The 16,711-nt window shown below is 38.2% G+C and overlaps 1 protein-coding gene across 5 annotated transcripts in view; it reads right to left on the bottom strand.

Moving 5' to 3' along the window:
• Positions 1-16,711, bottom strand: part of march8 (membrane-associated ring finger (C3HC4) 8) — a 125,158-nt gene that overhangs the window by 88,811 nt on the left and 19,636 nt on the right. For all 5 annotated transcript variants that reach the window (XM_036574020.1, XM_036574015.1, XM_036574019.1 and 2 more), the window contains exon 2: positions 2,818-3,008. In XM_036574020.1, the coding sequence (XP_036429913.1) occupies positions 2,818-2,922 (105 nt within the window). In that variant the 5' untranslated portion in view covers positions 2,923-3,008. The remainder of the gene's footprint in view (positions 1-2,817; positions 3,009-16,711) is intronic.

Raw genomic sequence — 16,711 nt, 5'->3', positions numbered from 1 at the left:
TCTATTGTATGTGAATACAAACAGCACTGCTTGAGCAGCACATTGTCTTAGCATATCTTTTGTTTCGGGCCACTTGGGCGGGAGCCTGTTGGAGCCTTATCATGGCCCAGAGAGAGGCTGAGTGCTCCAACTCAAACTGAAACAAGCCAACGTGACAATCAACACATTCTGCCAAGAACATGGTAGTCAGCTGGGCAATGGTCAAGTCAGCTGCACTTGGCAAATGAATCAGGAAAATAATAAAGGCATTAAATAATAAAAAATAATAAAGGCATTAAATAATAAACCAGAATGTGCAGTACCAGCTAAAGGTTTGGACACATCTACACAGCTTTTTTCTTTTTAGTATTTTAAACATTTTAGAATAATTAGACTTATTTAGAATTATGCAGAGAGCAAAAGGTATTAAATGTTACATTTTCATATTTATGCCATGTTTTCTTCAAATTAGCCCTGCTTTGCCTTGATGCTTCTTTCTATAGCAGTTTGATGCAAAGTCACCTGGGATACTTTTCCAGCAGTCTAGAAGTTGCCATCTGCTGAGAGTTTAAACATTTTTCGGGAAATAAAAGGTATAAGCCTTTAGATCAAAATGACTTCATGGTTATTAAAAAAATATATATTTATTCAGGCATTAAAATCAGACTGTACCATAAAAATGGTACGGTCTGAGACATATTTCAGAGTAACACTATCAGCACTTTAGAATCTGCTATTCAGCTGTTTATCTAATGGTTATTTAAAGCTGTGCACAGTAGAAGCAGAACTCTCTGAAATGGTCGGTCCACAAGCACTGACTGACATGCCTGTATTTAAGCATTAACTTCCTGCTATTTAAGTCCGTTCAGGCAAAAAATGGCCCATCTCCCATTTCCTGCTCGACTGTGACAGGTGCTGGCAGCCCTGGGCTGGTCACTGACAGCACACTTATTAGTGTCATCCTCCAATCACCTTCCTCAAACAATCTGCAAGAGTAGAACAGAAGGTGCAGCTGAGGGCTTTTTGCCTTTCCTGCATGGCCGCAGAACTTAGAGAGGGAAAAAAGCGAGCAAATATTGAGCTCAAACACGCGCCAGCGTGCTATGAACCACTGACTCAGCAAAAAAAAATTCTTCAATCCGCAAACAAAGAAAATCCACAGAAACACAGCATATCAGACCACAGTGCTGTCAGCTGATAAGCTGGCCGGTGAGCAGCTCAAGCCACGATCCTGCAGAACATCTGGCCTCACGCGGGCCTGACACGGCCTTATCTGTCATTACGCTGCTGAGATGAGCCCAGCCCAGCGGGCATCGCAACAGGCCTGCAGCCCTAATGATTCTGCAGACCACCATACAGCCTCCCCCGGGCACTAATCCTCGTCTTAACCCACATTCTCCAGCTCTGGGGTGGGTGAGGCAGAGAGGATTTCAGAAGCTTTTGTTTCAAGGTAGCTTTGGACAACAAAATAAGACTGCGCTCACACTAAAAGCCTTGTTCCTCAAATCATCTGTAGGCTGTAGTTTGAAATTGACTTCTGAGGTAGATATGACCTTCTAGGCTTATGCAGCGTTTTCCTTCAGAGGTACAAAACAAAAATTTACAGTAATTTATAAAATTAATTAATTGTTAGTGAAAACAAGTTAACACAACCTCTACAGAGACCACATTTCTGTACATTCTAATGCACAATTACTGTGTATTTGCTGAATTTAACATATTGGGTTTAACATAACATAAAAGGTGGCCTATGAAAAAGTTATGGCATATTTATATTTAATGTTTTTCTTTGTTTCCAATATGTTAAATTCTCCAAGCAAACAGAAACTGTGCACTAAAATGTGCAGAAAAGTGCTATATTTAAGTTCCCCTATAGAGGATTTGTTAACTTATTTTCACTTGGAAAATCAACAAAACATTTGACCAGGGGAGTTCAAACTTTGCATACAACTGTACACGTACATTCACATTATAAGGCTTCCAGCTTAATTTGATTTTTTTTCTTTAGATCCAAGTGATTATTCGCTAGTCACATAGGCACATTTTACCATCAATTTAGCTGCTGACACTGGGTGATGACGACAGTGACGTGAACAAAAACAGTGATGTTTGACGTGAAATGAATAATTATATGTTTTTTAAAAAAGGTCACATGGTCACATACTGAATATTTATATAACCTGGGACCACACAGGAAAGTGCTCAAAATATAATATAAAACAAAAAAAAATGAATTAGTAATTAAAAAAAAAGATCTGTGTGTTCACACAGTTATGAAAAAAGTCTGATCTCAGACAAATTAAGGCAAAAAATAAAATAAATAAACAGTAAATAATTCAGACTTTATCCGAATCCACTTGTAACAACCGCTTATACACTGTAATGTGAATGCAGCCCAACACACAGCACGAGCCCTGTAATTTTCTCTTCTACTTTTCATCACACTGTGTTTCGCCCAGTCACCCCGCTCAACTTCTCTTACTGGAAACCGGCTCTCCCCCAACTCCCCCTCCCGTCCGACTTCCTCTAGTTCACCTACTTCCCTTATCACAGATAAAACCCGAAACTGAGGGGTTACACCACAGCATGGAATAAAACAGGGCGATTCCTCCAAGTCCTATAGTTTCACAAACACCAAAACAAAAAGCAATAAACGCGAAGGGGTGTTTACATGGCCTGTCGAGGAGCGCGAGAGAGAGTCTGACATCAGAGAGCAGAGAGTGCATTCAGAGTGCACTGACCCCAGAGAGGATCAGCGCCAACAGGCCGAAGCCTTGTGAAGGAAGAGGTGTAGAGAGTGAGGAAGAGAAAGAGAGAGATGGTGTGGCTAAGACTCACTTGTTTGTCCCGGTCTTTGTCCTTAGCTTTCCCGCTGCTGCCGGACCCCCTGGAGGAAGTGACATCCCGGGGGATGACAGAGATCTGATGCAGTGGCATGTTCATCCCAGCGGGCCAGTGGAGCTCAGACACACGCAAACTGAAACCAGCCCACCACCACCAGCATGATGGAGAGAACCATTAATCCAAACCTGGGAGAGGAGTAAAGAAGAGACAGAGAGTTAGAATTATAATGTCCTTTAATATTCTTTGTAAGCCTTTGTAAGATTTAGAAACACAAATGTAGCATTACATCATGAATAAACCACCAAATGAAATGAACTAAACAGTATTGAGAGAGAGAGATGTTTCACGAGTGCTCTGACTCATTTCCATTGAGTGCTCCAATGGATCAAAGGTGTTTCCATGGAGGGGACATGTGACTACTGCATGTACTGAAATGTGCAATCTCTGTTAATTGCAAATCGTACCAGCCAAAACAATCACAATTATAACATGCCATCACCATCACGGCCGTAATACCTCCAGCGTACACACTCCCACTCTTGCTTTCACACATTTCTCTGCTACTAATGGCGCTGCCCAGCCTTATAAGCTTACAAATAACAACTAAGATCGGGATGACATGGCACGGCACGGTGACCTCAGAGACTGACCTAGCATCTTATTGCTCCTGACTTCTGTAGTGTAGTGCCACCAATTATAAGCTCCTTTCCAATAAGTCACATAATGAGACACATTTATTTAAAAGGGAAGTGCATGCTCATCGCATGCTGGGAAGTCATAAAAGTCCACTTATAAATAGGCTGTGTTTCTCTCGTTATCTGCCTCTGTGACCATCTGCTGCAGCCTTAACAGCAATTAAATTTCTCCCCTTTAGTCACCGTGCCAACCACCCAGCCCCGCCACATGGGCAGAGCTGGGACTTGAACTCGCCAAAGCGCTCGACTCAACAGGCAGCGGCATCCAGCGCTGCAGAGAAACGCAGGGACTGAGGAGAAGATGTACCTGTGACTCAGCTCAGGGACGCACCGCTTAACCCCAGTTGGGAGCGCAAATCACTTCATCAAATCTAATCTCACTGCAAACAAGTGTTGCGGCACAATGGAGAGTGGCAAAGTGCACACAACTGTAAAAATGTTGACGTTGTGCTTCATAAACGGTCATGGTCATGTCTAGAACTTATCCCGCTCATGACAAAACACTCAGTACAACTCCTTTATAATGCTGAGTGATACACCATCTGTATCAGTATAGAAGTTAAACTTATATTCTTGATATAAATTCATTATCATAGCCATAATGTTGCATGAAAACAAAGATTAATGCTTAATCTCAAGATTAATATCTACTTAATCTCACAATAAGAGTAATAAAATCTAAACCTTACTTGATCTATTTGACTTTATGATTGGTTTAATTACTCATCAATTTGGTCACCAATGTCTGACCCAACCAAACATTTTCTGCAAGTGAAAAAATCAAATACTCCACTTTTGCTAATCTTCTCTTACAAGCAGCAGCTTGCGCTGCTAAAACATTACAAGCCTCTGTCAATAGTATAATGATAAAACATGCAGTTTAGGCAGGCAGTACAGCGTTGAGGTGCTTTGAGAAAATTATGCTCTGGTGTTGATTTCTCATGTTGAATCATATTGCAGGATGAAACGAACCGAACCAAATGTCAAAAACTTGAACTCTGGTGCAAATTTAGCGAGCAAACTAGGTGTGAAAACAGCCTAGAGGAGCAGAACAGAACAACACAGTCCAATTCGAACAAATTTAGATCTCACACTATGATACAGTGACACATTTGGAAAATGTAATATATAATACCGCTCAATATATAATATACCAATATAATAATATTGTGTGTGTGTGTATATATATATATATATATATATATATATATATATATATATATATATATATACACACACACACACACATACATATATATATATATATATATATATATACACATATATATATATATATATATATATATATATATATATATATATATATATATATATAAATAAATATATATATATGTATGTGTGTGTGTGTATACACCAATACCACTCAAGACTACCCCTTGATTACTTTCTCTGTGGATATGTTTACTAATGTAGATACTCTGTTATCCCTGGATATGTACCACAGACAATGGGTGAATATGTAGAAGAATGGATTCTGTTCCATTAGCACTGCCAAGAGAGAGTGATGGAAATTCAGTGAACCACTCAGCAGTAGAACAGCTGGACAGTTTGTATTGACAATGCTCTCTTGGCAGGCCTGGCATAACAGCAGAACCACACTGATAATAGCTGTGTTTTAATGTATGTGTTCTTTGTTTCCCTGTGAAACACTGATTTTTTTAGGACCTATTTTGTTTTAATTTCTTTGATTTTTAATGTCTTCATTGAATTTTCAGACATCAATCTTTTTTAGTAGTCAGACTACATCTACCAGCATTTTTTAAAGGGTCTGAAGATTCTTCTCATTAGAATGAAAAAATAGCAGTTGTTATTTAGTGGTAGAGCATTTGTACCCCGATACTGATTACTTACTAAGTCCAACAAATATTTTTCACTATTTCTTAAACTACACTAGTTTTAACTGTTATCCTTATTGTTGTTTAATGTCTGTTTTTCCATCTAACAAAAAAGAAATTCTGTAACAGTTTTCTTTGTAGTTTACCACAATAACTCTGGTTCACATTAGTGATCGGTGAGCCACACTAATCCCACCACATGAAACATGGCATGGAATCAGTGTGCTGCGAGGAGTCTGAGATAAGATGATGCTCAAAAGATCAAGATCTGGCAGGCCTACCTCGGTTAAAGTCCAAATGATTCATCTCAGAGTGATCATAGTGAGAAAGAACAGTTAGAGGTGATGGTTAAAAAGAATAAATGTACTGCTCTCCACTTGGTCAAAACCTAATTACTGAAGTAGGGACCTTGGTCAAATGAATATTTCAGGGTCACTGGTCTAGCATCAGAATCACCAGGTGTCGGCATTTAGAGTAGGGCTACAGGCAGAATAGTGAAACAATACTAGTATTGCAATTATATGACAACATTTTGTGTTTGCAATTTACCCTGTAATGGATTAAAAATGCACTGGTGAATCAGTAATGTGACATTGTAAAGAAAGGCCATTGAAATTGTAAAGAAAACATATTTTGACCCGAAATAATTTACTGTTGATGGATTACATGAATACCATGATTCAGCAAAACATCCTCAGAAACACTCATCTATCCACATTTAGACCTGGCATTAACATGCATCCTCGGTGATCTGATCACAAGTGGACAGTGCCAAGTACCGGTGTGAACAAGGTCCAGTGAGCCTCTGAGATGCACTGTGATCACTCAAACCACCTCAGGGATGCATTTGACTACAAGACATTTGTATTGTGAATGCTTAAGCGTCCTGATGGATCTCTAATAGCATGGAAGGACGTCTAATCAACAACCTTATCACAGAGGAGACAAAAACAGCTGCTGGGTGTAGCTTCTTTTTTGTTTCCTTATTGGTTTGTTTATAAGTTGCATTAACTATCTTTGCGACTGCTAAACGTTCTTAACAGCTTTTACATCTATGAGGACAAGGATTAGTTGATTAATTTCTTATTTCCGACAATAAAAGCAGAGAGAGATAGTAAATGTGACAAAATCCAATTCAATTAAAAATACATGGGAACGGCAGGTATAAACTGTTATATATCTAGCCTTGGAGTGAGCAGGGTCTTTGAATAGTCTAGATGTACTCCACTGTAAAATCCACTGACTAACTTGCATATTTGCATACCTCAATAGCCAATGAACGATTAAAATTAAAAAAATACAATACTTATTGCTGTGCAGCCCTAATTGACAGTTTTAAAGTGAGCTCATGACAACTATTTACACCACATCTTAGTTCACATACTGGGGAGCTGTGAAAAGGATAAAGGGAAGCCATGACAAAGTGCTCACAGACAGCGCTGTGAGGACACATCAATACTCCAGCTCTATCCTCACTTATATATAGTTAGAAGAGCAGAGTTAAGAAGTCAATAGACTCTCGAAACTTCTACAAAAAAAACCTAAACAGCCAAAGAAAGAATTACTGAAAGGCTAGTTCAGTATTTTTGAACCAAGTATTGATTTTTTTCATTGGGGTATGCTGTCACACACTCAGGCACATGTCAATGACTGCAGTTACATTTTCTTCAAAATTGTTGCTCAAAAATCTTTGCTTGAAAACCAATTTCAACAAAAGACCGTACCAGAACAATACAACCATCACGCATTGCATGTGAATTCATACCACTGTCAAAGCCAAACTCGACTGGTTTCATGTACCAAAGTCATAACTTATTTCTACATGAGCATTTTCTAACCTCTCTTAATTTCTTAGAATTAAACAAGCTTTTCTGTTACAGTTTCTTTTTTGTGACTGAAAATACAAATGAGCTCTGTTCTGATTGGCTGTCTCATTCAAAAAGAGCACTCAGAGCTGTAACCCTCCTTACAGCGTCAGTATGAATGCGCAGGGCCAAACTGCTGTAGGCTGAATAGGAAGACATACACCGATCAGGCATTATGCCCACCTTGTTTCTACGCTCATTGTCCATTTTATCAGCTCCTTTTACTATATAGGTGCACTTTGTAGTTCTACAATTGCAGACTGTAGTCCATCTGTTTCTCTGCATACTTTGTTGGCCCCTTTTTACCCTGTTCTTCAGTGGTCAGGACCGCCATGGACCCTCACAGAGAGGACTACAGTCTGTAATTGTAGAACTACAAAGTGCATCTTTATAGTAAGAGGAGCTGATAAAATGGACAATGAGCATAGAAACAAGGTGTAGTTTTTTTCAGTGACATCAAAAATACAATGAAAACTGGCTGCTCTTGCAGCTTAGTTTCCATCATGGAGCAAATGGACTACAGAGTGACTGGTGCTGAGTAAAACTTTATCAAATGTTTACTTACTACCAAACTCCTCTTTGGAAAAAAAAAGTTAGGAAAGTTCAGCTTTCCATCATACAGGCCATTTTATCTGGAGCAGAACAATATTTCTGATGGGAAGTGCTGGGATTTCTGTTCCTTGTTCTTTGCCTCAGCCTGGGCCTGAGATGCCCTAGTGCTAGAGGTCAGAGACAGAGAAACAGAGCCAAGCTATCAGTCTGCCTCTGATGAGCTCACCTCCCATGTCAGACCAGCTCTGTTTGCACAAAGTTGTGAATTTACAGCACATCCACACCACCTCCAAGCCCCGAGCCCTCTGCCTTGACTCCCTGCAAGGGTGTGTGCATGTAGCATGACGGGCTGCTAGCTGTAGGTTTGGTGAGAAAGTGAGCAACATGGGAGACGCCTTTTCTGCACTCATGACTGTCGAGCGCCGAAACTCGAGAGGGAGAGAAACATGCTCTGCTGGACTGTCAAAGCCAAAATGAGCAACATAAGAAGTGTTGTATCAGAGTGCAATCTGGCAGTTTGGGGTTTCTTGACAATCTGTCAACTACCATATGTCAAAAAATTATAGAAAATCAACACTTAAAATTTCAGTTTTGCAGTAACTTTTACTTTATACAAAGAAATATGAAAACAAAGAAAGCAAAGAGGAGAATAGAGTGCAGTTTAAAAGTAAGGGCCCAACCAATATATCACTGATGTATCACTGACAATGTCAGTCAATATTAAGGTTATACAGGTTTATCAGTATCAGAAGAAACATCGCCAGTACAACACTGATATTTATTTAAGTGGCATGTTTAATATGTTAAGGAACACAGTCCTATGATATGAGAAGAATGGTTAATTCATGAGAAAGTTTATGTCAACATAATTTACAAATCAATGCATTTTCCTTCTGCACCGCAATGTGTTTCAAACTGAAACAGCATGAGGGAGGTCTTGATGATAGGTTGAGGTGGGAGGGAGAGGTGTAACATGGTATTATTGATTGATTATTTTTCCTGCCCACTGGTGCATGACTATATAATCAAAAATCAAAAGACATTTTAGAGCCAGGCAAAAGTTATCACATTTTGATAGAAGATTTTGAAAAATAAAGAATTCTGTCTTTTAAAATGTATGACATGATGACATGACATACTAAGGCATAAAAGGCAGTCAGCATGATAACATTAAAAACAAAAACTTTTTTTTTGTTTGTTTTTTTGTTTGTTTTTTTTGTTATGTGAAGATACAGCAAAAATTGGGCACTGCTGGTCAAATGACGTTTTGTGTTTTTCTAAGTAAAACTATCACTATAACCACATCCTCTACAGAACACACTTCTGCACATTTTAATACACAGTAACTGCTTATATGCTGAATTTAACATACTGGAAAAAATAAAACATGGAACATGGCATGTGCAAAAGCTATGGCAACATTTTAAAATGGTTTTATTTTTAAAATTTGCATATGAACGCTATATTAAATATGTTCCCTGTGGAGGACGTGTACATATTTTCACTTAGAAAATAAACAAAATGTAACTTGATCAGGGTGTTCAGACTTTTTCCATCTGACTCTAACTAAAGGCAAATTAAGAAAAATAATAGCTACATAATAGAAACCTACAAAAACACACAGAATTCAGAGAAGCTCCACCCCATGCTAAAATATTTCAGTTAAGACTTGAGAAATATAACAAGTGAGAACTGATAGTCATATCTGAGATTCATAGTTGACACATGACCATTAAATCAGTGAGCACAGCACTGTTTTCATCTGTTGTAGCCTGTTTAATTTTCAACCATATGCAATCATACTGGCTGCTATTATCAACTATATTTTTTTATCTTCTTAAAATATCGGTATATAGTCCTGGCGACAATATTTGTTGGTCAAGACTAATAAAAAGAACATGCAGCTTTGTAAAATAACAAATGTAACTCTTTAAATATAACAGGCTATAGGGGAGAAAAAAAGAAGGTAAAATAATTTTATCTTTAACACACAGCAGTGATATTAAGTCATTTCTGGGCTCCTTTAGAACCACGCAGAGCAAATTGCTGCGTTCCCCGAGAGGGCATTACATCACTGAACCACTGCCCTTGGATGATGGCCTGAGGTCAATAATGCAACAAATCTACCCACAGGGGCAGATCAAAGCTTTTCAGCTGGCTTTCGCAGGAAAAGCCGTTACACGCTTGTTCGTACGGTGAAATGGCGTGCAGCAAGAATCCAGCGAGTCCAGGCGAGGTTTACTCATCTGCACCTCTGCAGAAGTGGCACAGTTAAGAAATCTCCACGGACTGCATTAATGAAAACAGCAAGATACTGAAGTGGTTTTAAGCAGAGCATGCTGGGAGGCACTTAGATTATTTCCTACTGCTCTTAACTTCATCTTCAAGTCTATCAGAAACTGTTCAGGCTGCAAGAAGTCTTGGCAGTGAATTTCTATCCTTAGGAAAACACCATATGACTCATGAAGTGTCTTCATTCAGAGGAGGTCCACAGTGAATATTTTAATCAGTGGCTACAGGATGTTATGATCTGACTTAACTACAGCTGTGATGACAAGCTGAACTGCTGCATCTCTTATTGATTAGCCAACACACATGCATATGCATAGGCATGCACACACACAGATATATACACACACAAACACACATATATGCACACACATACAATGCAGACTCACACACAGACACACACACAGACACACACAAGCCCATATACATGCATAACCTCACATACACACATACTGATTTCATTTCCAGTCAAAACAAACAATAAACACAAGTTATTAATTTTTCAATGTCAGGGGAAAAAAGCTGAAACACATCTATTTAACAGAAAATTACACAGAAGCATCAACAATTTAATGTAGTAAAAAAAATCATTTCAAAATTTCTAATTTCTTTGTCTCTATTTCAGCATCCATTCTTTTGGGAAACCAGCTTTCAACTTTTCAAAGAAATCTACACGGATATTTTCCCACAATTCCAAAATTTAATCTTAGAGGTTGCATTTTGTTGAGCTCTGGACTCTGGGGTGGTCATTTCATTGTTCTGAGAACACCAGCAGCTTCTTTCTTTAATTTTTTGTATTTGCTTTTCTCAGTAACGGCTTCACATCCTTTCAGGCTCATAGTGTTGAGGTGTCTTCCCAGAGTGGAAGGATGAACAGAAACACCTGTAATTTATTTCAGATCTGAATCATGAGTAGAGCTTGATTTTCTCCTCTCTCTCACATAGCAAAGTTTTAAGTACTGTTAATCTGATGGTGATAGTTTTGATCTACTAGGTCTTGCAAGGCTGTTAGGAGTCCCATATTTCAGTATCATTTGATACTTTTTTAAACAGTTTTGAAAACTCTTTCTTTTTTCACTTATTTTCCTTTGACTTCCTCCTTCTTTACACAAGTTGATTGTCTGATATCTAATCCCAGAGGTATCTCCTAAAAAACAAACTTATACTGAACAATCGTTTTAAATGGAAATTAAACAATAAAGGATCGTCTCTGAATTTTGCACAATACTGTATATCCAAAATATTTGTAGTAAAAAAAAAAAATTGTAATCTGTTCATCAAAACTTTCTTCTGAAATCAAGGTTATTAATAGGAAGTTTGCCCCCTTTGCTGCAGCAACAGCCTCTACTCTTCTGGGAAGGATTTACACTAGATATAGGAACATTGTTGTGAGGATCTGACTGCATTCTCCAGAGCATTAGTGATGTCAGATACTGAGGTTGAATGATTAGCTCTGGATCGCAAACACCACTCTAGCTCATCACAAAGGTATTAGACGGCGCTCTATCACTGCTGCAAAGCCTAATGCTGGAGGACTTGACACTCCTCTAGCCCTGTGCCCCCCCCCACCACACACACACACGTCCATCCATAACTTAACGTTACACGTCCTAGTGATCAGAACCCTTAAAGCAGGCCAGTGCTGGAACATTTTCACCGACTGTTAGCAGATTAGAGTGAGATAAGTCTGACTTGATGTGCACTGATTAAAGCCTGCTGAGCCTCACATAGTCTGTGCAGCTCCAGTGGCTCGAGCTGCAGCTAGGAAGTGGACTTACTGTTTTTATAAGTATACTTCAGACATGTGTGGGGTAACATGTAAATCACAATTTATATTGCTTAAACATATTTTGTGTACAAATATGTACAAAAAAGCTGACAGCTACTGTAAAATAAGGTTAAATTTTTTTATTTTTTTCCAAACTGGAGCCTCTATTCCTGCTTTTCTCTGTGTAAGTTTCACTATTTTGTCATTCAGATCAGAGAAATCAAGGCCATTGAGAAGCAACAAATAAAAAAGATGGAGCATGTAATGGGTCACCATTAACAGCACAAAGTATTTAAACTTGCATACAGGGCAAATCTTACAGAAACAGACAATGACAGCTACTGCTTTGGCCCAGCACTCCAGTTCATTCTATCAGGAATTAAACATGACTACTTACAAAGCGCCTTAATTTCGAAATTATTCACATCTTTACTGGGTCAACATGTAGAGGTCAAAGGCCTGTGCTGGAATAAATTAATTCATACATTGTATATACATCACAGCCATCAGGCCTGCATGTAACAGACATGTCAGCATGATGAGCAATTTGTCGGATATAAATGATGATGCAAAATGCAAAAAAGTTTCAAATGAATTTTTGATCTGTTATTACAGCCCTTTGCAATAAGGTTCACGCCGAAGCTCATATCACAACAATGATAAAAATATGATTAATAATTCAGCAAGAGTAGCCATTTCGGGGACCTCAGATGCCACATGGCATGAGCGTCTGATATCTGCACACAAAGCTGGCCACAACTATGGGCACTTGTCAGCTGCATTCTAATTCTAGAGTTTATTCTAGTGGAGTCTGTTGCTGTTGCCGTTGCCTCTCAAAACAAGAACCAAAGAACTACCAAGAGCAGTAAATGTGGAAACAGTGATATACTGTTATGCTCATATGGTAAAGGCGTAAGAACAGTGTGGTGATAGCTATATCAAACAATCTGGTAGACCACAGCCAACCAAAGAACACCTTTAAGCATGATCAAGAACACTGTCCAGGACGCAAGCAAACGTGGCAAAGAATGTGTGGCGTTGAGTGAATAACACAAGCATGAGGTTTACCACGAGATGCAAACCACTGATAGGTGTCACAGAACAGCCAGGACACAGTTCACTACAAATATTATAAAAAGTCTGTAGAGTCCTAGACAAGCAGACAGATTAGACAAAGATTAAACTGTATCAGAGAGATGGAATGAGGAAACTGCAGAACATGGAAACACTCATGATCCCCACAAATGCCTCAGAATGTGGTGGAAGGTATGTCACTTTGTAACAATGAATTCAAACACATTACAGTAGCAACTGTGAAGGTTTTCAGGGCCAGGAAAGTTCTTGAACAGCAAAGTCAGTCACCTGACCTGAAGTCCATTCACTTAGACAAGACTGTCTCCCAAAATATGCAAGAAGTGAAAATTACCACACTACAGGCCTGAAAGGAGATCCCCAGTGTTTGGTTATGTCTGAAGGTTGCAGACTTCGAGCCGTCATTGACTGCAAAAATTTTCAAGATGTATATGTACTCTAAAATTAGAGCTGACATTCTCACTTTAACCTCATTGTCACTCTTTCACTGGGCTGGAGACCAGAACCGAAACAAAAACTCTCTACTCTCGAAATACTTACAGACTACACTGTATGTTATGGGTTAAGTAAAAGCAAGCAGATTTACAAGCATTAAAACACAAGCAGTCAAGCCAGAAAGACCGGTATATTTCATGTTTATCCATAATGTTATTAAATGAGCAGCTTCAAACTCAGCAGGGTTACATGCATTCATTTTACTGCACCATTAACAGCCATAATGCATAAGAGCGTATCTGTTTCTTCACACCTCTGTACCTTAACACTAAGCTATACTTAGACTGATATATCTGATATATTCTTCCACCACCAAAGTTCACTCTGAAAGTCTTACCGAACACTACTGGATCACATTGTACTTCTCTGAATTATATGGCTCAAATGGTTATTTGTAACCTTTTTTGAAGTCTTTTTTTGGAAGACTTTTCTCAGTCATGTCCTTTTCTAAATGTTTCAGTCCCTGTCCTTGTTACTCTGAGAATGCTAATGCAGAGAGACACTGCGGTTCTTTAATTTTACATTGGGAGAGAGGGAAGAGGTGGAAGGTGAGAACAAATCACAGTTATTGAGTTTTTTGTGAACACACTGTCCTTTTAGTGAAAAAGGCCCATATCTGCATACCTGTAGCAGTGCTGTCAGAATTCAATAAAATTTACCATCTCAGGCTCTCAAGTAGTGCAACCACTTAAGTGTCAGTGCTATGGTCGGGTGACTGCCACAGCCACCCGTGGCCAGGAGTCTAAGAGAGCCTGTCCGGCCTCGTTCTGTCTAAACCTCTCTCTCTCTTAGCTAACTCTGGCAGCTAGTGTTCTCCAATTATGCTACACTGGTGGTAGTTTGAAGTTATGTGGAGGTGCTTCATGTCTCTCAGAAGAAGCAAATGCTAGCTTATACCTTCTCAGCCTGATAGCACCATGCAATAGGGGGAGATCTAGCTAGCAGGGGAGAATCAGACATGCCTAAATTGGGAAGAAATAAAAAAAAACATCAAAATAAATCAATAAACAAGGTAATGACGCCAATTTCAATGTGTTCTATCGGTCTCATCTGATAAACACACTCATTTACAGCATTTTTGCCATGTATCAAAATAAATATTTGGCAGATGATTAGTGACATTCTTACAAGGCTTCTTACATTGCAATTTTTCCAAAAATAAATAGTAAAAAATGTTAAAAAATGAAAATCTACCCTTGGGTGATGTTTGATTTAAAAGGTTTATTTATTGTGAAGACTCGCTCCACAGAAAGGAGTTTACAGAACAGATACTGAAATCTCACGATGCACTGATGTTATAAAATGTGTTTATTTTTATTTTTGGTCATTTTATTGGATATGTTTAGCATAAATCCAGCTATGAGGAATGTATTAGAATATCCCTCTGTATGATCCTTCTGAATATGGTTATGAATTTAAAAGGAAAAACACTCAAGAATGCTAGTATTCCAGATACAGATTTTTGGTTCCGAATGTTGAGGAAAAACAGTTTGAAGAATGGCTCTTAGAACTGCATCACTCAGTGAGATCTCAGAAAGCATGCAATATTAGTGTGAATATTATTGTTAGTTAAAATGATATGTACAAGTTTTGAAATTAGACATAGGAAACTTTTCAATGACAAGTTTCCTTTTCAACTTTTCAAACTACAGTTAGTCCAGGTGGACATGAACGGACTAAACACACAAAAAAAATATATATATTTGTGTCGTGTTGACAGGTTTGTGAGTATCATTTAAGAAAAGACACTATAGATGCGATTTATTCAAACATCTGAAAATTAACTGATTTAAACTTAACTGAACAAATTTATCAGTTCTGCCTGCAGTTTCTTACCTCAGGTCCAATTTTATTGTTTACTTTTCATAAGAATATTACTGTGTTCTTTCATGAAAGCTCTGATTATTAAATTGTCACAATAAACAATACATTACTTGACCAGCAACAATTAACCATGGCAGCCATAATCATAATTGGCAGCATCATACACATTCACTTTAATAATATTTTTAGAATTTTCACTCTGCCTTTAGACAGTAAGATTATCTCATTAGAGTTGAACTCCTGGGGAAGTGAAAAACGCATCACTCTCATAAAAGGTCTATAACTATAAAACCGCAGAGAAGAAAAAACACAGACTGACGCTTCAAAAGAAGCATTTTACCGGCTCGAGTTCTCAATTAGCGCTAATACCAGAGCAGACAATAAAAGATTTCTCTGCCAGCTGACAACTACTCAGAACGAAGTAGGTTGAACAAGACAACAGGAAGGAAAGCTGTGATTATTTGTAAAGTGAAGAGCAAATGTGCAAGTCTAATTCTCAATTTGATAGAGTAGTTAGGTAGAGGAAACACACAGCAGTGAAACTGAGTACTGCAGTTTTTAATTCAGCTCTGAAATGCAGAGAGAGCAGCGCTTTACACTCAGAGAGGGAGCAGGGCTGCCTAAAGGAAGACTCTGTTCTCTTCTGAAGCAATCTTCCAGATTACAGGCACTAACAGGCAAACTCCCTGAGACAGCCAGCCTCCGTCAATCACCTGAGGAGAAATTTAAATAGCACAGAAGACTTTATAACAGTCTGAACTGGCAAACATTTACAGCTCTGCAAAGTGAGTTGTAGTTTTTGACAGAAAGCACTGAATCTGCCTCTCTCCTGCTCGTGATTGTCCATCCATGACCACACGCGCCTTGACAGCTGAGCTGATTACTTATTTTGCAAGCAGAGCAGAATGACAAGTCTCAGAATTTGAAAGAGGAAGAGAACTTTTCAAGTAAAAAGGGGAAAAAACGGAAATCTAATGAAGGAGAAGGCTTCTTGAAACAAATAAACCTTAAATGTTTAATTGGAGTTACTTTTCACATCAAGTTTTTCTTCATTTTTCAGATTTCAAATGAAAATGTCTAAAATGTAATACTTAGGGATGCATAGATATTGTGGAATGATGCAACATCTCATATAGATATTGATACAGATACTAATACATTTATGAAATGTAGAAAATACACCTGGATAAATCAATGAAAAAACAAAATTAACATGTATTTGTGAAGAAAATAAAAATGCAGTAAAATTAATAAAATGTAGATACTTTAGCACAGTAACCCAGTGTCTCCTAAGCATTCTGCCCTTCAAGAGTACAATAAATACTTCAAATATTGTTTTGAAATGTCAGCCAAATCTCAAAAACTTTTCTTTAGGTAAATATCTGTAAATTACAATGGCGTTTTAGGGCCAAAATAAAAAAATGATAGACATATTTTCTAGAATAAAATCGT

This window comes from Colossoma macropomum, unplaced genomic scaffold, assembly GCF_904425465.1.
Source record: "Colossoma macropomum unplaced genomic scaffold, Colossoma_macropomum, whole genome shotgun sequence".
NCBI classification, from domain to species: domain Eukaryota; kingdom Metazoa; phylum Chordata; class Actinopteri; order Characiformes; family Serrasalmidae; genus Colossoma; species Colossoma macropomum.
The sequence above is the reverse complement of the archived record's forward strand: the minus strand, read 5'-3'. Positions and strand labels throughout refer to the sequence as shown.